General features: G+C 36.4%; 1 protein-coding gene across 1 annotated transcript; it reads right to left on the reverse strand.

The window, feature by feature from the left end:
* Window positions 1-19,651: 19,651 nt before the first annotated feature.
* Window positions 19,652-22,099, reverse strand: LOC147850204 (uncharacterized). The gene is made up of 3 exons (XM_087336864.1): window positions 21,976-22,099; window positions 20,303-20,459; window positions 19,652-20,024 (listed from the first exon to the last, which is right to left on the reverse strand). The coding sequence occupies exons 1-3, from the start codon at window positions 21,976-21,978 to the stop codon at window positions 19,978-19,980; spliced, it is 207 nt and encodes a 68-aa protein (XP_087192990.1). The 5' UTR covers window positions 21,979-22,099; the 3' UTR covers window positions 19,652-19,977.
* Between the last annotated feature and the right edge of the window lie 2,126 nt (window positions 22,100-24,225).

Consider the following 24,225-nt stretch of genomic DNA (forward strand, 5'->3'; position numbering starts at 1 on the left):
AGATGACAAATTTGATAAAACTAAACAAACGAACAATTAGGCCTGATGACCAAGATATTAATGATCAAACTTAACATACATGTTAAGCTAACATTTGAATTAATAATGTCTTCTATCTCATTCAAAATGTTCTCGTGCTCTTCTTGTTTGTCTATCTATTGATAATGTGAGAATGATAATCAATCATAATCATATTTGGGAGATTATCTAATTTGAGGTTATGAAATATCATTTTGTCTTCTTTCATGTGATATTCCTTGGGATGAAGTGATATTGATTTTAACATACACTAACAATGACGTGAATAATTAGCTTCTTACCTTTCATGAACATCCCAAGTCACTTATAGAATCTATTAATTTACATGTGTGATGTGATAATACCTTTTTTTGACCGTTGCTCTAAGCTCTAACAATATCACACCCAGAGATCAAGCATACTTTGATGTCGATCTAAGTGACATGTTATGAAAAACTTTTTTAAAGGTTAAAGGCAATGACGTTGTGTGAACCACCTATGTTTATAATGTGGTGGCCTAAGACATATAATGGTGAATTGTCCACATAGATCAAGACATGAAGTTAACCAAGAAAGTGCTAGTGATAAATTTGTTCTAGCATCAAGTTCTTCAAGGTTTAGATCTCCAATTGTTGATGGAAACTAATGTCTTTTAAGAACTTCCAAGTAAAGCATTCCTGATTCTATTCGTGCATATATTTGTACAATTCTTGCATACACAAAATGTCTCATATCATATCGTTCTAGAATATGCTTCTACTAAAGATCTAGGCACTCTTGTAATAGAAGTTCAACCTGTAAGACGGGTCTTTATATTGAAGCAATATTTTGTAGTTCCCAATGGCTCTTTTCATCTTTGGGTGGGTCATGTAGTATTACCATGAAGACATTTGCCATCATGAAGATTGGACGAAACAATTGGACGATAATGCCAATTATTCTCAAGGAACAATGCCAATGATGAAGATGGAATGATTGGCAAGAATGGAGGAATAGTGTAGTATCCAAAGAAGAAGTCACAGATCAATAGAATGCAATAAGACAATAAAGCCATGGCAATATAGGCTACAATAAGGGAGAGGTTCTTGAATGTGTTATGCCAAATACTAAACACACTAGAAGAAATAAGAGAGGACTAAGCACAACAGGAAGGAGGAGGAGACAAGGAAGACGAAACTCTAAAACACTTCACATTCTCACCGTGTGGAGAGGATTGCTATTAATCTATTACCATATTCAGATGAGTATCTTAGAAATACTTGAATACGAAGTCATAAAAGGTCAAGTCAAGCATATGATATAATACTTTGAGAGTATGGTATTCTTTGAATAGAGAGATTTCTTATTAACCTTCCAAATTTTGGTTTGTAAATTCTCTCTTCTTCGTAATTAAAGCCTCCTACCCCCCCTCGTCACTATTTGATATAGAATTGATAAATACGCACAACCCCTGAATCTAGGGCTTGGACGGCTCTGAACTCGTTTCAGGAATCCTCGATGATCAGACCGTCCACTTCATTATATCTAAAAAAAAGAAAATGATAAAAAGAAACGAAGAGAAATTGAAACTAAATGGAAAAGTTAAAAAGAAGAGAGATAATACACCCCTTTTTTTCATTTTTTATTCCCCTTGTGTTATTGCCCCCTTTATTCTCTATATCTATGAATATCTAAGAGAAACGAAAAATAGAGTTTGCAAAGATTATACATTAGTCTCTTTCCATACATAAAATATACTTGCAGGTTTTGTTCCTTTAGGATCTTTGCATTTGGAGATCGATTCTTCATCAAATGCATTTCTATTTCTCAAGAAAATTTCCCACTAGAACTTTTTCTACTTTATCCCTAAGTTGAAGGGTAGTAGCTAAAAAATAAGACATAAGAATATCCACATAATTACTTTGGATTTTGTCAGTTTACGGGTAAGAAAGATGTTTGACTTAAACTTGAGTCCATCTCATTGTTATGCCTCTTATGCAGTTTTGAGCAGACCCACTTTATCGAATAAGAATGTGAATGCTTTACATAATTACTTTGGAATTTGTTGGTTTACAAGTAAGAAAGATGATGTTCGGCTTAAACTTGAGTCCATCTCATTGTTATGCCTCTTATGAACTTCCGAATGACCCACCTTTGTCAAATAAAAATATGAACGCTTTATTGAATGATCAGGTGTCACTTTGATGATAAAAATGGTGATAGTGGAGATTTAATCAATTCAAATGCATAATGTACAGGTGCTAAGGCAATGGTTTATTTATATCTCAAGATTAATAAGGTTTGTTATAAATTGATGGTGGAAGATAAATAAGGAATGCGTACAATATCGCTTATCAAGGGATACTTACAATGGTGTGATAATTAATCTTAGATTATGGAAAACAATGAAATGAGTATTATTAGGTGAGATAAAGTAATGTATTTAAAGTTATCTTTTTATTTAAGGGCAATATCTCTAAAACAATGAGGAGAAATAGTGGCAAATACTCATGTTAAATTTAGCCATTTTGGGCTAAAAAATACGTTACATGACATAAAGAAAGGTGTTGGGTTCTTGTTTTGAATCACAAAAACTTAACCACTTTAGGGTTATGAGAGTATTTATAGATAGGGGGATAAAACCTCCTAAAGAGGGAAAAAATGGTCCTGTTGTCCTAAGTGTGTTCACACACATCACTATCCAAAGTGTGTTCAAACACATCACTACCAAAATATGTCAACAAATCCCCCTCGGGATTGATGCGGTGAACAAGGAGCTGGCACTCATGGCTAAAGAAGTGCCAAGCTATGTGGATACAGATCAATCCACAAATGGGATTAGGCCCAAAGCTTTGCGGAACGCTTCGAACTTCTCCCTAGGTAGAGCCTTTGCGAAGAGGTCTACAATGTTCTCCTGCGTGGGCACATAAACCAAACTGATCTCTCCAGCAAAGAACCTTTCCCTGACATAGTGATAATGCACCTCAACATGCTTAGTGCGAGCATGGAACACATGGTTCCTCACAACTGCCATTGCGCTTTGAATGTCAGTGAAGATGGTGGTGGCTGGTGGTGGCAGAAGACTGACCAACACCCAAATCAGCTAAAAGGCGTCTGAGCCACACTCAATTGTAGTTGTGAAAGCTGCCCTATACTCAGCCTCATAACAAGAAGTGGCCACATTAGGCTGCTTCTTGCTCAACCAAGATATGCATGAGCTACCAAGCATGAAGCAAAAACCACTTGTGGACACACGAGTGTCATAAAAGCCAACCCAACCAGAATTAGAAAAAGCATGCAAGTTTGGCGGAAGTGATCCCCCCTTGGTATAAAACAACCCAAGTGACCGGGTACCACTCAAGTAGCGAAAGATGCGCTTAGCTGCCTGCCAATCTCCTAGGCAATGCGTAAACCTGCTCATCTGAGAGACAGCAAAGCAAACTGAATATAAGGTCGGGTTATGCATAAGTAAATCAAGCATCCAACTGCCTACTGATAGAGAACAACATCAAATGCATCTCCAGCATCATGAAGGCTCAAACATAAACCTGTCTCCATGGGAGTGGCAATAGGTTTACGGTCTTTAAGGCCAAAACGCTGCAATAATTTGTCACTGTATTTCGATTGACACAAAGCTATTCCACCATCAACTTGCATAAATTGAATGCCCAAATAATGATGCAAATGGCCCAAATCTAACATCTCAAAAGAGGCATGCAAATCAGCCTTAACGTCGGCAATGTGCTTCTCATTGGGACTAGTGAGCAACATATCATCAACATACACAACCATGATCAGAAATAAATCATCAGCACGCTTAACATATGAGGTGTTTTCAGTTGGACTATTCTCAAACCCAAATGCAATCAAATAGGCATGTATCTTTTCATAACCTGCACACTTTGTGTTCATGCCCTTTCTGCACAAAACCATGGGGCTAAGATACATACACTTCCTCATGAAGATCACCATTTAGAAATGTTGTTTTAATGTCCAATTGGTGTACATTCCAACCACGATGAACTCCCTCCTTTTTAGTTTCCTACGATATAAAAAAGGGACTTGACAATAAAAAGGGGACAATAAAAGAGGAACTTGACACTAATAAATTTTTATAATAAATGTAAAAGCATTTGGTTTATTTTTAATAAATAAATAAAATAAAATAAAGGTTTATTAATTCTTCACTTTTTCTTCTCCCAAAATTTATGGATATTTTTATCTAACATTAAAAATGGGATTTCACACTAATCATATTTCTATTATAAATATAAAAATATTCGTTTTTTTAATAAATAAATGAATCAATTAAATAAAATAAAGGTTCATAAACTCTATCCTTTTTTATTTGACACTATAAAGGAGAGTTAATATTAATCATACTTTTATAATCTATTAATGATTGGTTGTTTTTTTTAGTGAATTAAATTTATTTATTTTCTAAAAATTAATTAATTAATTATTTGTATATTCATTTTGCAAAACGAATGGTTTTATATGCAAAACGAATGGTTTTATAATATTCTTAGGGTCATTTCGTATTCTCGAATATTGCGAATATCACGCATGTGTCAATCTATGGTTAGAGCCATTCACTTGGTACAATGGGTGCAAAATTCGAATCTCTATAGCGCGACGGGAATTAAGGGTCAAGTCTTCATTACCACCATTGTAATTGTTCACTTCGAACATTTGTATACCCTATTTTGTAAAGGGTTCTTGCTTTTGTTTACCATTGAGTCGTTACAAGGAGTGTGAGTGGCTTAACACAACAATGTAGATGATGTAAGAGGAGGAAAAGAGACGAGAGACTACAAGTAACTAAGGTGAGAGTGAGAGTAGAGGTGGACGAGAGAGTGAGAAAAAAACTTAAGAAATTTTCACTAAGAGAAAATACCTGGCCAACAAGGTTTGCTCTAGAGTTAGCTCCTCAATGCAAAGGTCATTTACAACATGGGTGTAGGTTTATATAGGAGAGAGGGTGAGAGAAGGGGAAGAGGGAGAGGGTGAGCGAGGGAATACTGAGTTAGTGATAGGTAGTGGAGTGATATACAATTAGTGGGGGTGGGCTATGAAAGAGGGGGGGGTTATAAGTATGTGTTTAATATGAAGTAAGAGGATTTGGGAGGATCTTTAATATTTAGTTTTGACAAGGAATGAGTGAATGGACTTGGACTTAGTCCAACATATAAAGGGTCTAGGTATTTTGGATAGTTCGGGGTCTATGAGTGAGTGAGTGAGCGTGAAGGTTTTTTTAGTATGTGGTGAATTCCTAGCCTAGGGGTATCCCTTGTATATCTAAGTTTGAAGATAGGTTTAGGGTATAGGGTAAGTTGGGAAATTTGGGAGAGTAAGGGGAGGAGATATACAACAAATTTGTAGAAAGTGTGGAAGGGTTTTCTCTCATTACCCCCCATTTTTCAACTTCCAAAACTAAACTTATCTAAACACTTAGTGCACTCACGTTAGAGTACCACTTTCTCTCCTACTAATCCTACAAGTCCATCACGGGATACACAAATGGGCTCCAGACCAAGACATAACAAAGGGGTTACAATTGATCGGGCAATAGCAATTTGTCGTGCACGTAGGCCCCGCCCCCCATGGACCACGCCTTCGACACCCTTGTCATCGACAGATAAAAGTGATTATCTCCCGCCATCGTAGATGCTTCCCTCGCTTCGGAGACATTTCCATTCTGGATCGACCTATGCTAGAGATCTTTCGAAGACAAAAGCTACAATATACCTAACTTGAGAATCTCACATGTGCCAAAAACCAAATTCCCTCGTTTCTTCTCTTTTTATCTTATTTACTTTTATATTTACTGTGTAATATTTATTTTATTTTGATTTGATCTCAAAGACGAGACAACACTCAAGATGTAATCTCTTATTTGGTCTTATAGGCCATTTTGGCCTCTTAAAAGACGTTAATATATCTTTCTTTCTTTCTTTCTTTCTTTCTCCTTTGACTACGTGATCTATCAACAAGTCAAAGGTACAACCATGGGTAGTAATTTTTCCATAGTTTATGCCTACCTATTCTTAGATCACTTAGAGAACTCTCAACCACCACACCCTAATCTTTTCTAATGGACTGGTATTGAAACCCAATTAGAAGACTACCTCTAATTCTATAACACCTCCACCAATAATTGTATCAAACTCACCATCACCACTTCCCCCTTTAGATTACCGTTCTTAGACTAATATATCAACCTAGAAAACTCACATTTCTCTTTTAATTGTTACCAAAAGCCCCAAAATGCATACCAATATTTCTCATTCTCATCAAATCACCCCCTTAGGGTTCTTAAAAATGAAAAGTCTATTTTTTAGTAGATTAGTCAAGAGAAAGTACCCCCTTAGGGTTCCTAAAAATAAGAAGTTTAATTTTTAGTAGATTGGTCAAGATAGAATATATCCCCTCATTTATAATAGAGAATTACAAGAATGTCATATTTAGCATTAGGAGATCACTAATATATAATAAAAAACCCAAAAATACCCTTCTATCCACCATCTTCAAACTTAAGATATACAAGGGATACCCCTAGGATAGGAATTCACTACATACTAAAAAACATTCATGTTGACTTACTCATAAACCCCGAACTATCCCAAATACCTAGGCCCTTTATATGTTGGACAAAGCCCAAGTCCACTCACTCATTCCTTGTCAGAACTAAATATAAAATATCCCCCCCAAATCCTCCTACTTAATACTATAGTGTGAAGTCGATTTTTGCTCATAGGAAAAGACCATGAAAATACATTGGATGTGAAGGTATAAAAGAATAAAGCACAATATGAAAGGTCCAAGAGTTAAAAGATAAATGAAATTGAAGAGATATAAAGTTAGAGGCGTTTTTCAAAAGTAGAAAAAGTAAGAAAAAAGAAAAAGAAGAAAAATGCAAGAAATTAAGCAGAAAAAGCTTAGTAGAGAAAAAAGTTCATAACTCTTCATCTCTTATCCAAATTTCAAAAGAAAATATTCGTAAGAAAGCTGACAAAGCAAGCTTTCTTGTATAACAAATTTGGATGACAAACCCAAAAAAAATGATATGAAAAACGCACCACACAAACTCCAGGATATGTAAAAGAAAAGAAAAGAAAAAGCAAGAATAACGCAACTAAAAACCTATAAGTATGAGGGTATTCTTAGCAATTGGGGAGGGGGAAGAGTAGAATATCTACAAGAAGAAGTGAGAAAGAAGAAGATTAGAAGAAGTGAGAAGACGATTAGTAGAAGAAAGAGAGAAGACAGAAAGACTATTTTAGTAATAGTATATTAAAGTAATTATTTGGGGTTGTTACTCTTGGAGTCTAAGAGGATTGTATTCTTTTCTTAATAGTATATTGAAGTATTCTTTCCTCTTCCTCTTCTCTTCTCTATCATTTTTCTCTCTCCTCATCATTTTTCTTCTCTTGTAGATCTTCTATCCCTCCTTCCTCCTCCCAATTGCTAAGAATACCTTCATATTTATAGGTTTTTAGTTGCGTTATTCTTGCTTTTTTCTTTTCTTTTCTTTTTACATATGCTCGAGTTTATGTGATGCCTTTTTCATATCATTATTTCTGTTTTATGTTTCCAAATTTATCATAAAAGAAAACTCTCTTTGTTAGCTTTCTTCTGAATCTTTTCTTTTGAAATTTGGATAAAAGATTAAGAAGTTATGAGCTTTTTTCTCTAACTTGCTTTTCTGCCTTTTTCCTGCGTTTTCTTCTTTTCTTTTCTTTTTTTGGTTTTTCTACTTTTGGAAAACGCCTCTAACTTCATATTCCTTCAATTTCATTCTTCTTTTAACTTTTGAACTTTTCACATTGTGCTTTATTCTTATACACCTTAGCATCTGATGTATTTACCACGGTCTTTTCTTACGAGCAAAAATTGACTTCACACATAGCCCACCCCCACTTAATTGCATATCACTCCACTACCTGTCACTAACTCATTATTCCCTCTCTCCCTATATAAACCCACACCCATGTTGTAAATGACCTTTGCACTGAGGAGTTGACTCTAGAGAGAATTTTTTTCTCTTAGTCAATATTTCTTAAGTTTTCTCTCTCTCTCTCTCCCCTCACATTAGTACTCCTAATATCTCCAACTCTTTTCCTCCTCTTATATCATATACACTATTATGTTAAGTTGCTCGCGCTCCTTGTAACAACTTGAGGGTCAACAAAAGCCTACAAAAAGCTTCTTTTGATCTCAATATTGTGTAAAACCCTTTAATCTCGAGCTCATTATATTAGTCGTATGTTTTAAGCCTAAGTTGAGAGTTAATTGTTGTTCTACTACGTAAGAGTGAGAGGTGAAAGGAGGGGAACTTGTTGCTCCCTTCAACTCGTCATTTCTTTCAACTCGTGGGAGCCTTCGACTCCACGCTTTCGACTTGCAGGAGCTTTCGACTTGCAGGAGCTTTCAACTAGCGGTAGCTTTCAACTAGCGGTAGCTTTCGACTCATGGGAGCTTTTAACTCCTCTGAGCTTTTGACTCGTGGGAGCTTTCGAATCCCAATCTTTCGACTTGTGGGAGCTTTCAACTCATTGAAGCCTTTGACTCCCCCTATCTTTCAACTACTATGAGGTTTCGACTCCTCGAATCTTTTCACCCATGGCAAATTTTGACTCTTTTGAGTCTTCGAATTCCTTATGTCTGTGCCCTCCTAGTCCTTGCATCCCTCCCTAGTCCAAGATCCCATGTGGTTCTACTCGAGTAGCACACACATGTACGTTTACGCAATACTATCATGAGTAAGAAGATTGCCTTCATTTTGTTGTCAAAGATATGCAATAATATATCTTGAAGTTGATTGAGTATACCATTGAATGTGGAAAGGTGTTCAGCCTACAAAATAAAAAATAACTAGGAGTGCACACACACATATTAATGTGTTATCCAAGATACATGGAATATGCTCTAATAAGAAGAGCTTTAAATATTGATGGGACAACTGAGTCATGACCTCTTAAATACCTATTTAATGCTAAGTGGGAATCTTGTCCAAGGATTCCATTCAAATTATAAAACATTTTTTAGAATTTGTACAATTCTGAAAACGAGATTGTACAACTCTAACAAAAAATTAGAAAATATTAAATGATAGAAAAACGTTTATCTAATTTATTTAGAGAAACGTAAAGGGCCTTTAATCCCAACAAGGTTTAGTAACTCAACCTCCCAATTTTGTCATTATAGGTGCGAAACTAAAGTTTGGAGGCTCCTTAAAGCTTTGTATGTCTTGAAGCAAGCAGCTCGAATGCGGAATGCAAAGATCCATGTTCACCTTCTTTGACTTGGTTTTGTGAATAGCCCAACCGAAAACACTCTCTATGTCCGAGAGGATGGAGAAAAATTACTAATTGTTGTGCTTTATGTTGATGATTTGCTAATCACAGGACCTAATGAGCAAGAAATTGCAGATTTCAAAGTTGATCTTAATTAGACATTTGAACTTACAAATCTCAGTCATCTCCATTACTACCTTAGCATTCAATTCATTATTGTTGGGGGAATATTTTTGCGAATCAACGGAAGTACGTCAAGAGGCTCCTACAATGATTTAGGTTTGAAGACTCCAAGATAATCTCCACTCATATTCTCTTATCAAGATAAAGGAGAACCAACTGATGTACTCTTATACCAACAAGCTGTAGTCTGTTTGATATTTTTGTGCAACACGCAACCTGGCATTCAATATGCAGTTTTGCAATTAAACAAGTTTATGCACAACCCTGGAACAAAGTGGCAACTTGCAAGCAACCAAGCCAATTTTCCGTTATGTCAACCTTCATTGATAGTGAAGGGGCTGGCTGCTACAACACTCATGTCTCACACAGTGGCAATTGTTTCATGATCACCATTTCTTGTGTTTCCTGGCTCAGTAAGAAGCAGCCAACAATGGCAACATCAAGTTATGAAGCTGAGTGCAGCATTCAATGTTACAGTAGAGTGTGTTTGGCTCAAGAGATTATGGTTCGATTAGACACGTGAGCAATCATCTCCTACTTGTATATTTACAGACAGTTGAAGTGCCTTGGCTGTTGCAAGAAATCCCATCTTCCACACATGAACAAAACACATTGAAGTGCAATATCATTATGTGAGGGAGCAATTCCATGCTAATGAGAGAAACTTGGCGTACGTACAAACTCAAGAAAATGTTGCCGTCATTTTTACAAAGGCTCTATCCAGAGGAAAGTTTGAATATTTTCGCAAGGAATTGGGTATTCTTCCAACACCTGGATAGTGATCACATTCAAGATCACACCTTTCACTTCAGGGGGGTTTGTTTACACTTAATGTGTATCCTATGAAAGCTTTGGTGAGAACACAGTAAGAATGTGTGAACCTAGTTAAGTAAGTGTTGAGTGTGACCATAGTTAGAATAGTGTAAGTAGCAATGGGCCCGGTTTCGGCTCAAACTGAACCGAACCGTTAAGCTATCGTTTAAAGGTTTATAAGTTCCAAAATAATTAAATGGTTTGGTTTGGTTTTAATTATTAATAAACGGTTCGGTTTTAGTTCGGTTTGGTTCTGAAACTGGGGTTTATCGGTTTATAGGTTTAAGTGGTTTGGTTTAAAGGTTTATAGGTTTTTGGGCTAACTTTTTTATCTCCCTTAAATGTTTATGTAACTTAATGGTTTAATTAATGTTTTTTATTGATTTAATTCACTTAACTTAAATTTTTATTTAATCTAATGGCTTAATTAATGCTTATTTATTTAATTAATTAATTAAACATAAATTCTTATTTAATTTAGTGTATTTTTATTTAGTTAATTTTTTAATTAGTTTGGTTAAAATGTGGTTAGGTTTAAACTTTTTATTAAATGGCTCGGTTTGGATTCAACTTTTCCCTAAACAATTTTGGTTTAAATAGTTTGGTTTAATGGTTTGAAAGTTCATAAACAGTTTGGTTTGGTTTTTATTTTATATAAATGGTTTGGTTCAGTTTGTTTTGGTTTCAAGGCAAAGAAACCGAACTAAACCAAAACCAAACCAGGCCCATTGCTAGTTGTAAGTAAATGAGATTCATATGTATAACAGTTAACCCCTATTGTCAACCTTTCTAACTATTCAAAATATCAACAAACAAGTGCACCTTGTTTTTTTTGACAAACCAAGCAATTCTACTTCTTGTTGAGAGCTGGACAGAAGAACTGGAGGTCATCCATCATAACATGTACATCCACTATTTGATTAAATGAGTTGAGGAAATTGAGAAAGCAAAGAAAGAAAAGCAATTTCTAGCATTTATGAAGCAACAAAACCAAAACAAAAACTTCTGCATACCTAGAATAGATTGAACCATGTTGGTTGAAACCTTCAGTAGAGAAAGAACCTTAAAACCTTGTGTGGGTTAATTGTTGCCTTTCAAACTTCTTGCATTGAGATATTTCACTATTCCCATCCCACATGAGGAATGCCAATGGTCAATTTAATAATGAGCATGAAAATCCACAAGATGTTAGAATAAAATGAGTGAAAGGAATGAGAAAATCATACCCAGTATGAGGCATATCTATACTCTCCATCGGAACCAACAGATGAGATAAAAGTACAAGGTTGAGGTGGCGATGATGAATAGTCTAGCCATAAACACTGGAGCCCAAGTTTGAACCGAACAATGGCATGTTGTATGCAGCAAATGGCAATCATTAATGAGTAATCAACAGTGACAAATCTTTTAAGAAAGACATGCACACATATTTATATCTTGTTTCTAGATGAATGGAACATAAGGAAGAAGTAGGAAATAACCAACTTTTTCTTTTACCTCCCCAAATACCTTTCACCAACTCTGAAAGAGCTGTTGTATGTGCTATTTGACCAAGTATATGATTAATTTGTTCCCGTTTCCATTCCTTAGGGGGTCAAACAAGCTCATTCAGGAAGCATGGATGCACAAACTAAGTATATGCTAAGAATAAGAGTGGGCTGGCTAAATATCAATTTATCCCAGATACAATCGATGTGTATATTTGTGGAGTAAACGATGTCATGCTAAATTTGGATCCTTTTGCACCCTACAGGAAGTCACACAAAGGATTGTCAAATTCATCGCATTACGCAGTGGCGAATGGCTTTCTCCACATAACCGGCAATTTGCCCAAAAATTGTAAAGCCACACCAAACTGTTGGCATGATGAGGAATGTCATGATACAAGAATATGCTTGCAAGCCAAATAACTTGGAGGATTTGCATACACAAACGAGAGGGCCCTTCCAACACATTGTGAGAAAGAAGAAGATATCTTATTTCACAACGTTGGAAGCACAAGTGTATTGCTTGTCCCTGAGACAAGGAAGTAAAAGAGTATGGAATGTCAAGCAGCCCAAACCCATATGGCTCACATCCATTTGAATCTATGTTTGTTATGCCATAAAATGTAAGAAATGCCATTGATCAATAACAGCCTGTACCACTTCGTTTCTGCCGGTAGAACAAATCTTTAATAGAGCTAAGTGTGAAGGATTCCCTAATGGCTCGACAAAACAAACCATTGTACCAATCTTCAAGAGAGGAGACCCCATGATATTAAGCAATTATAAGACAATCATGCTTGGTCATTAATTGGCTAAACTATATGGCTCAATCCTGGCTGCCGGTCAACTGGATAGGCTGGCTTTTGTGAGGGATTCACATATTCACCTTTTGAGCTCTTATCCTGGAGGGCAGAGCCCATAAGGAAAGGAATTACCAGAGCTTTGTGGATTTCTAAAAAGCTAGTACCGCATGGTTGCCTCATGCACCAGATAGAAGCGCCCTTCGTGTTCCCGTAGGAATGCAATGGGGAATCTATGTGCAGTAAGAATCTTTGTGAGGAAAAGCTCAATCTCCCATCAGGTTGTGGGAGGCAGTGGCTGGTACAATCAGAGTAAAACAAGGATGCCCATTATCACTCACTCTCTTCAGTCTCTATGTTGATGAGATATCACATTAAATAGAGAAATTTTGCGGTTCGGGAGCATGCTTAGCAGGTATAGCCATGCAGACATTACATATACTAATGACATTGTGCTGATCTCTGACTCTCCTCGGGCACTACAATGACATCTAAACACTTTTAAATAACTTTGTACAGACAAAAGTTTGTCATTAAACCTTGACAGAACTAAAATGATGGTGTTTAACACCATTCAATCATGGGTAACGAGATCAGAACCATAATTCTTCCATGGAGAGGAATAGATGGCATATGCAAAATCCTACACACACCTAGAAGTAACATTCACAAGGCCTCAGTTCTCCTTTCGGAAGGCTGCCAATGCTCAAATTTCTCGTGGATAAGCAGCCATAGGTGCTTTTGATAGACAATGTGCATATATATATGGTTCCAAGAGCCACAAACCAAATTGTGGCTATTTGAAACACTTGTGACACAGACTCTTCTCTACATAGTAGAAACCTGGAAAGTGAGTCTTTAGAAGGTAAACAACATGACAGGTTTTGAGAGAATTTAGTATTGATGATTGCCCGAACGATAGGGAGCAGGAGCAAAGTATCGGTGCCCCATGATCTAATTCAGACTGAAATAGGAACAGCCCCAATAATCACGAAAAGTGGCAAGCATCCACCATGACTTTGGGAGCTCTGTAAATGAAGGTAATCAAGCTTGGCACTTATACCATCAAAACAACTTGCAAAACACAGAGATAATCAATGTTGGTATGCTAAAGAGCAACAATCACATGATATAGGCATAGATGCAACAATCCCTATTCCAATATAGCCCAGGTATATATATGATATACTAGATATTGCTCGTGGAAAAATATAAATACATATTCATACCAAGTATGAATATTACATCCTCTTTGGGAGATTCTTCTAGACTTCCCTTCCTACTCTCTCCACTAGATCGCAATACATAGTACTGGTGTCTTGTTCAGACATTCCGGACTTCTAACTTTCTTTCCCTATCATGTACTGTTACCAAATAATGGACAGCAGACTCTTGAAAAACCATACAAGTTGAAAAGCCTCCTTCACCCATTTGAGAATCCCAAACCTGAGTTCGAGAAAACCCACATCAAAATAAAGCCAAACCCTCGTTTGTGATGTACATGCATGGAGCCATTAAATATGTTGATGAGAAAACACGAGCTCAAAAGCAAAGAGAAGAAAATCCTTTTCCAACATTTACAAAACAGGAAAAGCAAGACAGAAATTTCTGCATGTCTAGAACACCTGTTCGCTGAGAAACAACCTTTAAACGTGTCAAGAGATTGATTCAACTGAGAGGAATCCTTGAAACCGTGTGATGGTTGATTTACAAGCACTGCAAAGACACTAGATCACATTGGCATTGCTGCTATACTCAGAATGGCTTTCGGATGAAGATGGCATAGCAGCAGCAGCAGTAGTATACAAGAACACAAAACTATGAAGGTTTGGAGGTCTCCTGGATTTTGGATTTTGAGTTTTGGTAACTCTTGGTTTTGGTTGGTTTTGGGTTTTGAGAAACTAAAGATTGTTGGAGTTAGTAGAAAACCTGCAAGGCTAATGACATAGAGGGGGCGTTGGTGCTGATGCTTGTTCTGTTACTGCAATATTTCTTCAAGGCTGCAGGTCAATGTTGGTGGTGCTTTATTTCTGTGGACCAAAGATATTGCAGGAAGTCTCATTTTTGTTTAAGAGGGAGAGAGACAGAGAGACGCTGAGCACCTTGTGATTATGTTTGTTGCTTTGAGATCCACATATAAGTAAACATGGAGTTCATCATGAAGCAGACTAGGAAAACGATTCCCACCTCCCCTTTGTCTGCTTACTTCTTCGTTTTCTTCTTCTTCTAGGCATCACCATCAATCATCATTCTCATCCTTCACCAAACGCTTGGCTGTGAATTTTAAATTGAGCTTCTTTCGCAGGAGAAATTGTTTCACATATGGAAATTTGGGCCTTTTAGTGAGTGATTGCCTCTCCAGGCATAATCACATGTGTATCATTCATTTTTTAATATAATCTTGTCGTCCATGCCATCTATCATCGTTCTCATCCTTCACTAACAGCTTGTCCATGAATTTTGAATTAAGCTCCTTTTGCAGGAGAAATTGTTTCACATATGGAAATTTTGAGCCTTTTGGTGAGCGATTGCCTCTCCAGGAATATCCATGTCTGTATCGTTCATTTTCTAATATAATCTTGTTATACATGCCAAGCACAAATAAATAAAAAGCCTGATTCATTGGACTGCTCTCTCTCCCCACTATCATTTGAAAGCTTACGCCGTGGCAGTATTATCATTCTTTTAAGATACAAGAGAAGAAATACAGAAACTGGGGGGAATACCGGTAAATGTGAATCATTTATCTATAGAAGCAACGCAGAAACAAAACCCTGGGGTTTTAGAGTAAATCGAGAAAGAAAAAACATGAAGAGAGAAAGAAACAAAAGGAGAGACAGAGAGAGAAAGGGAGAGAATACTGACAGGGGCGCGATTTGTGGAGAGGTTGGTTTGTTTGTTTGTTTGTTTGTTTGTTTGTTTGTTTGTTTGTTTGTTTTTGCAGGGGAGGGAGACGGCCATGGAGCATGATGGAAGGAAGCTTTTCTTCTTCCCCTTTGCAACTGCCATGTCTGCTCCGCCATTGTGCTGTGTACTGTGTACTCTTGAGGAAGGAAGGAAGCAAACGAAGAAGACAAGCAATAGGCCGCCCATTATATGGGCGGGCGGACATACATATGCGTTGTTGCACGCTCACCCATAGTACTTAATATACTCGAATGAATCGGGAAACATTCTTTTTCATACGAATCCAAACCGAATGCGTATGTTATCAAAACATTCTTTATGTTTTTTTTTTACACTTTTTACCTTAAAATTTTTCTTACCTTATAATAAACAATGAATACAAAAGTATAAAGTATGGTATTTACCATACTTCGAGGGTGTGTACCATACCCGAATGGTTGAAGCATTCTCGAATGCGAATGGCCGTATGGTACGTATGGTTCATACTATGCTCACCTTGCACCCCTAGTTTAGGGCCTAGGCCTCATTCGGGTGGGCCAGGCCAGGCGGACATATGTGTTGTTGTTGCACCATGATTTGGGGCTCACTTGGGTGAGGCGACATACAAAGCTCGTGCACCTCCCCCCCCCCCCCGTCCAGAATCATGTGTCATCCCTCAATGTGAATCGATTGCCCCGCTATTGGAATGCTTTACATTCTCGATTGTTGTGATTTATATTTTTTAATGTTATCGTCCATGTAGTTGGTTTCGCGCATTTGATTCACCGTGTTTATTGATTGATGTTCTATCCCTATTGTCATATAGTAAATGGACACCTGATGCAATATATCCATTCTCTTTGAGTTGAATGTACATCATATATTAAGTGGCATACTCGATTCTCCACCGATATGGGTGTGTACATATGTGCAAGCATCATTTTCAAATAGAGAGGTTTTTTATTGCATAACCACCCCCCTTCTTAGGAAGGTGATATGTTCATTTCATCCCATAGGTCCAATTTAGCCTTCTCATAGTGGACATACAAAGGAAAACACAACATGCTCATATTTCCTTTAAGGTCACAATGGTCTACATAGGGATGGTGCCCACAACTTCTCTATCTAAAGCTAAGTTATAAAGGATCGTACATAGTTCGGAGCTTTGCCTTCAACCTTCGTGGTCCCTCTTCCTTTGCTCTTCATGCTCGTCTTTCATATGGTTTCCGACCTCTTGCTTTTCTTTGAATTTCCACATTTCAATAGTTTACCAAGCCCTTGGTGGATTGATCGATGTCCTCATTTGAGTGACAGTGCACAATTTATGTGAATGCATGCAAATCGTTTTGTGATCGAGTCTCCTTGCCATCACATAATTCTGGATATGTGCAAACTCATGATTGGCCAAAATCAATAATGCAATCAAATGATGTAGTAAGTCTTGGCAGTCCTATAAAATTGTAGACTCACAAGAAATAGCCCAAGAAGATATTTTGGTTGTTCAAATATGACATTTATAGGTTGTAGCATCAGTTGAAGAGACGACAAAAGATTTGTAAAGTGCTTGAAGAAGGCACATTGAAGCGTAAGACATGTATCCAAGAGTGTTTGATCAAGAATGGGGATTGAATGTTGGTTTAGGACAATTGTGTTGGGGAACAATAAAATGTCATGGTTTGGAAGTTCGCAGAGCCAATTTTTGGCACATATGTTTATGTTTAGCTCATGCATCAAATTTCTAGAAACTTTACTTGAAAACCAATACAAATTTGACAAAATCAAAAGCATCAAGACTAGACATTAAGGAAGATAATGACATGAAGGATGAAATAGGCAAACAATAAGATAATGTTGTGAATATTTTAAGTAAAATCCTTAATTGCTCCTCTAATGTATTTGGTTATTATGTGTACTTCTATATTGTATCGTTGGTGTGGCTATGAATGAGTCATTATACCTCCAAATCAAAACCTTCTAGCATGTCTACTTCATTATATTAGAAAGAATAAGGCTCAATGAACCATCATCTAAGGAATGTTGATCATAGGGGCTCTAAATATATGCAAGTTCTTTTTGGAGGAAGAAACCCCTATAAAACAAATATGGTTGCCAAGACCAAGGATGAACCATCACAACAAGACATCCTACACATGTGAGATTTCACCATTCCAAAGACAAACTACCATAATAGTAAGCACATCGAGCATGTGGGAACTCTCGCCAATTTTGGGAATGTAAGTGGCTTCATTTTCTTCACAGTAGCTAGGTACACCCCCCTCCATGGGTTGATCTCTAACATCACGTCAAAGTAGCAATGTCCAAACTCTTGGCCTCAAAATCTAGTTGAATGTGCCTTTTGGGTAAATTCACATGCTAGTTAAGTTTTATGATCTTTCTCAACATGTATCATCGATTTGAGTGTTAAGAAACCTCTCCTTACTTGGCAAGAAGTTGCTTTGAGAGAAACCTCTTGGAAATCCACAACTCAAAAACATGAAAATGCAAGAAAAAAATGGGGTGACTTTCATATGAATGTTTGGTCATGTCTTACACAGGCGACTCGTGCATATTGGCTTTTTGAGTGATAAATATTGATGGTAGCTTGGTAAGTTCCATGTTTACAAGAAAACATATTTTGATATGTTAACATATCATCACATCACATGTTGTAAAGGGAAATGAAATTGTCGGTTCCATTTAGGGAATAAGCTAAATTATTCAATTCAATATGCTACGAATAAAACTCTTGCTAATAAATTTTATTTGTACTTTCAAAGGGTTTATATGCAAGAAGGGATGTTGAACCTTTTCATGGATGACATATTGAAGATTAAGTTGATGCCATTGTTAGCATCTACTAAGAGTTCTCTGGTCATAACTCTAATCCTACTAAGGTATGTGTACCAAGGGTTAGATAAACTCATAATATAGAAGCATATGGTTTTTAATCTAGTGACAAGAGATCACATGATATGTTGTAAAGGAATTTAATGTTATCACAAATGATAAGATCAAATTATATAAATGCCTTACCATCATCCATGAAGGCTTACTCCATAAGAGTTGGGTTCGTGTAACATGAAATGTGCTTTAAGCCATAGGTAGGCACCCTTTCTTTATCAACATCACATGATAACCCCAAGAGTTTCCAAAAACATTACGTTGGCAACTCAATACAATTGATGCATGAAGCACAACCACCAAGGATCTAACACTAATGTCAATAACAAGGTGATTATGTAGGTAAGGCCATGGAGCTCACAAGGTTGTCATTCACATTTGATGATAGAACACCATTAAAGCATATATAAAGAAGAGAATTTGGAAGAACATGCAAGCATAGGCAAACATTCATATCTCACATGGTGCTCCTCCAAAGCAAAAGAGACTCAAATGTGAAACTCAAATCATCATGATGGACATTGCCCAAACATCAAAATATGATATATGCACACATAAGCCCAATTCTCTAATGCGTGAAAAGATTTAATTTGATGTTATGAATATTCAGAGCTCAAGGAGATCAATCCAACAATTCCTCATTGAAACACACCTAACACTAAAAATAGAAAGAATAGAAATCATAAGTTCATATGTGACAAAAAAATAGCCAACTTGAAGCTCTTGATTTTGCAATATCCAACTATCATCTATTTGTTTTCTCATAAGTGGTGACTTCTAAAAGTGGATTTTATACCTTTGTATTGGATTATTTGGCTCACAAAGTATCATTGTCTTCTTAGAGACAATGTCTACTAAGATGCACATCATCCACCTCAATCCATTTTCATGTTTCTCAACAAGCTAGAACCTTTGTGCAAATCGACATAAATTGTCCCTACAAACATTGTCATAAGAGTTGTATTGAAACCTTTAAAATGCCAATTAAAGCTCCAAATTACGAGTCACGATCATATACAGATCAAAACATTTTTTTTCTTACTGCATCACAAGAGTACTTTAGGCAAGGGTATATGCATAGAAGATGGGTTTGGTGATATAATGTGGGGGTGACTCCAATACATGGTAGCATAAAGAGGGAGGTAGTTTGGAATGACACTATGTGGTTTAAACTTTACACCCCTACATGTTGGGTAAGTGAATGTTTAAACGTTCAATAATATTCCTGCATTCATGTGCACATCCCTCATCATAACAACTTAAAGTCGGCATTTCACTTGCAAGAAAATTGAAATTGCATAATAACAGTTATTAAATTTCCTTGAAACCCTTTAGATAGAATTTGCAGTTGTAACACAGAGGAACTTAAAAGAATGAAAACTTAATATCATTCAAGCCCTTTAAAAAATCCTTGTTAATGTCTCCAACATATGATACATATCCCAAGATATAAGGTAGTTTAACATATTCAACAAAGCATGAATAAATGAATCGTTCATCATTTCAGAAGCGAAAAGTCAGCAAAAATAAAGCCTCAATTAAATATTACTTTTTCCAATTAAAGAGTGAATCCTCTGTATAATAAACCTCGAGTAATGGCATTGCACGTCCACATTATGCCAAGCCACCACTGGATGCAGTCCTTATGATTTGCAATATGGCTGCAAAATGCAGAGACATAATCAACTTATTTTTCTCCTTGCGACACCAATTGCTCACAATTCAAATATTCTACTCAACTTCCCAAGCAAAATTTAATTGCTCGAATATTATTGCTTTCCATTAAAGCTTCTTACTGATATTAGTTTCTCAAATATCATATTCCTTGAGAGTTTTTCCAGGGTGATCATTATGTTGCTTGAATATTGTATAGCATTTGAAAGTTTCAGCGCCATAAGTCATACTAAAATCTCAATGTTGCATACTTTTCAAATTTTACCTGAGCCAATGACTACAAAAATAAACAATCCAAGAACGAAAGGTCCAACAGGATAGTTGCCACCCTTCTTAATTGTTGTCTCGGGCACAGCTCCTCTCTTATGGATATTCTTTTGGAACTTTGCACTCTTCATGTTAGCCAATCGCTTGGAGGTCGTCTATTCACATTGCATAAATGAAGATTCCATTAGAAAAAATTTGGTAAAATAAAAAAAGACACAATGCACAAAGCACAATGTGACGTTGTAATAATGCTAATTTGCAAACTTGATGAATCAACCAAGATAAATTTTAGTAGAGATAAAAAAAACAAATAGTAACAAACTATAAACATGATTGCTAATTATTTATTTGCCTTCCAAAAACAATAAATGGAGTCTTGGTCAAATAAACTATGCTTAAAGACAAATAACTGATAATTACACAAGACACGGTGTTCATATGTAGTTAGGATAAGGCAAAATGCATTGTTTGAAAGATAAATAAAATCATCCTATCCTTTTGGAATAACACATCCACATGCCCACACAAGGTATACCTCTCCCCTGTACACTTTGGCATAGTTTAATATACTCATATGAGAAATACAGCTTTCATACACAAATGCTACAATTCTTCGCTTGTTCTGGGAATTACAAGACCATAATGTACCAATGAGAATACAAATTGAAGCTTAATTCACACATAAGTGTGGTGTCTTCATTGTTCATAATACTCTCAAGCCTCCATACTGGCCCAGGATCATATTTAAATATAACGAACTTTGGACTTCCCCTCCCATGCATCAGAAACTTTTGGCCACAAATCCATTCCTTTTAAATACTCTGAAACAGGAGATATAGGTAGAGTTGCATTAATTATCTTTTCTTACTAATAATCACCATGAATGATCTCTCTGAGATGCAATAAACTCATCTAATATTTCTTTCGTCAGCAACTTCCATAGCATTATACACGATCTATTACATCATCTCTCCAAATATCCTACAGATATCCACTAATGACTTAACAATAACCTACAATCCTCTCTCCATGGTGGTTATGATTCCTGAAGTAGTTTTGATTTAGCCTTTGTGCATGATCAATGACATCATCTTCACATGATCCATGCCATTAAGATGAACATATGACTCGTACCATCGTCTTTGCACACCCCCTCACATCATGATGTATACACTGGCAAACAACATTATTATATCTAAACGGGCATATAGCATCATTATCTCTACATGAACCATCACATCGTGAAAATCATATGTTCGATCTGTGCATCACATCATGTGAATCATATGTATGGTTCATCAATCACATCATGTATACATGCCTTATGGTATCATCTCTCCAAATATGAAAATTTGGGCAAAGTATCACATTTAGAACAATGAAATATAGGTATATTCCTTCTAATTTCACATCCATCTTATATCTGCATACAATCAGAATCCACATAAACAAAACTGTGACAACAGATCTCACATCTTTGCGCCATCAGATACACACAAAAAATCAGACAGATATCTTTCTACGGAGATGTTTCGAAATCTCAAAACCCTAAACAAAAATAATAGAGAACAGAGACTTACGACAATTCTTAAGTATGTCCTAGAAAACATTATACAAGACAGAAGACAAACGAAGAAGAAGCAGCAGCTTATAGGTCAGAAAGAAATTTACCATGGTGGCGATGGAGACGAAAGGAAACCAGGCAGGGGAAGGAGGGGGCAAAGGAAGGAAACGCCTGTGAAGCCTGGGAAAGCAAAGAGATGGAAGACGAAGAATTTGTGTGTGTGTGTGTCTGTATATATATATATATAGAGAGAGAGAGAGAGAGAGAGAGAGCTGTTTTCTTTGGACACACAAAAGTCAAGTCACGAAAGTCATTGGTCTTGAATCTTGACTTTTAGCTTCCAAACCTTTTCTTTGATGGAGGCTTCATAGCCGCCGACTCAGGGAGACACACCCACAAACACACACATAGAGAGAGAGAGAGAGACCCAACTCTCGATTCTATGCCTCCCAGAGGTGCCCATAAATATCATGACGGTGCACCACTCAATGCCCATCTTGCATTTGGCCGTTGACGGTGTGCCACTCACATGTGATCTTAGTGCACCTTTGAATTGGTCTTTGATGTGAGTATTGCATGGGCCCTTACTCTTTGACCTCACACTTAACAAGGCTTATCAACGGCTCTATGGCTAATGGATTACTCATCATATGTGCAAGCTTGCATTTCTATATGACTTTGAACTAGTCATGGAACACCCTTGTCCTCATCTTGATCTTAAAAGCACCTACATTTTGTCTTATGCAAAAAAAGAAGGGATGATATGTAAAGTAACGCATAGTTTTCCTTGACATGCCCTCAAAGAGAAGTTATATGTGTTATTTGTGAGATTCATTGCCAATTCATTCCTTTTTCTTTTTCCAAAACTATACCATAGTTTCCATTACCAATCCAATAAGTGTATACAAAGCATATAATGATACAATCTAGTGGAGGGTAAGATAGCAGGGGGAAAAGTAGAGCCCCCACTCTGTCATAAGGTAAAACAAACTCCACCTATGGAGGAAAGAATCGTCGAGGGGGGTAGATATTGGCAATTTATTCCTATTTTCACAATCATAATCTCTATTTGAGCAATTCTATTGTCACATTTGTGTCTCATATACTTTTAGACTTGGAACACTCAACATTTCTTTGCATTACATGTAGCATTTGAGTTCATTGGATGGTTGTGGAATGGAAATCTTGTAAGTGGGGGGCGGGTCACGTCTATTTACAATATCTTAGTTGGAATACAATTATACTCTAATATCCTTTATGTGCAACAAGAGCTTGTAACCAAAAGTGTCACAATGGGCTTAACATATGTCATGTGTGTAATTGTATTACAATGATAGTTGAATTCGTTGAACATGGGTTCAAATTATGGATCTTGAGAGAGTGCAAAATTGTTCATATGGATGGAATGGTTGAATACACATGTATTGAGTTAAGAATGAATCTAATGCAAAATATAAAAGGTTTTGGATGTAGTTCATAAATCCCACCATTCAGCATCAAAGTTTCATCCTGATTAAACGGGCGAGTGTAGGACATAGAGCAAATCCAACATTATGCTATGAAATAGTTCTATTTTTGAAGGTCCATGCTCTTTAAAAGAAAGAGTTGTTGCATGGGCCACCCACAATATGATCCTTGAGGATTAAATAGTACAACCTAAGCGGTCAAGTAGTGCATTATCCTATAACTACATAATGAAGCAAATACAAGAGAAGATAGATAGAAGTAGTTGATGTTGGTTAATCCTAATACATGAATGTTACAAAATGCTGTAATGTGCCTCATGGGTTTACAAATTGGCCCATGAATGTCCTTACACTAATCGGCTTACTACTTTAAAGGGCCATGATTTAAACACCCTACCTTTTCTTGATATTTTCTAGGTTTCTCTAGTCCTATCCTCTAATCATGCAAAATTACGATTTTGGTTACATGTCCCTTATTGGACAAGTTGTGTTTATTAGCCCAATTAGATAAAATAATTTTTAAATAATGATACAATCTGATTTGATTAAACAAGTTAATTATTAGAAGCAACCTAATTAGATACAAGTAATTAATTATGGTACCACCTAATTAGCTCAGACTAATTGATGATGATTCAACCTAAAGAAATTATCGACTGACCCACTTAGGTCAAAGAAGTTAATTGTGATGTAATCCTAATCACAAACAAACTATAGGCAAGGTTCTTTTTAGCATTTGCTTCAAATAGCTTGGAGTCCAAATGAGACTCATTGTACGTTTACATCTACATGGTTGGATTAGAGTAGTTTCAATATTATGCAAAATAATACTATGTTATAATTGAAACAATCCCGGAGAGGGATTTGTACATAATCGTCTCATTTGTAAAA

The sequence above is a fragment of the Azolla caroliniana genome, unplaced genomic scaffold, assembly GCF_043228905.1.
Source record: "Azolla caroliniana isolate FFs.n. ecotype wild unplaced genomic scaffold, voAzoCaro1.0.p SCAF_21, whole genome shotgun sequence".
Classification (NCBI taxonomy): domain Eukaryota; kingdom Viridiplantae; phylum Streptophyta; class Polypodiopsida; order Salviniales; family Salviniaceae; genus Azolla; species Azolla caroliniana.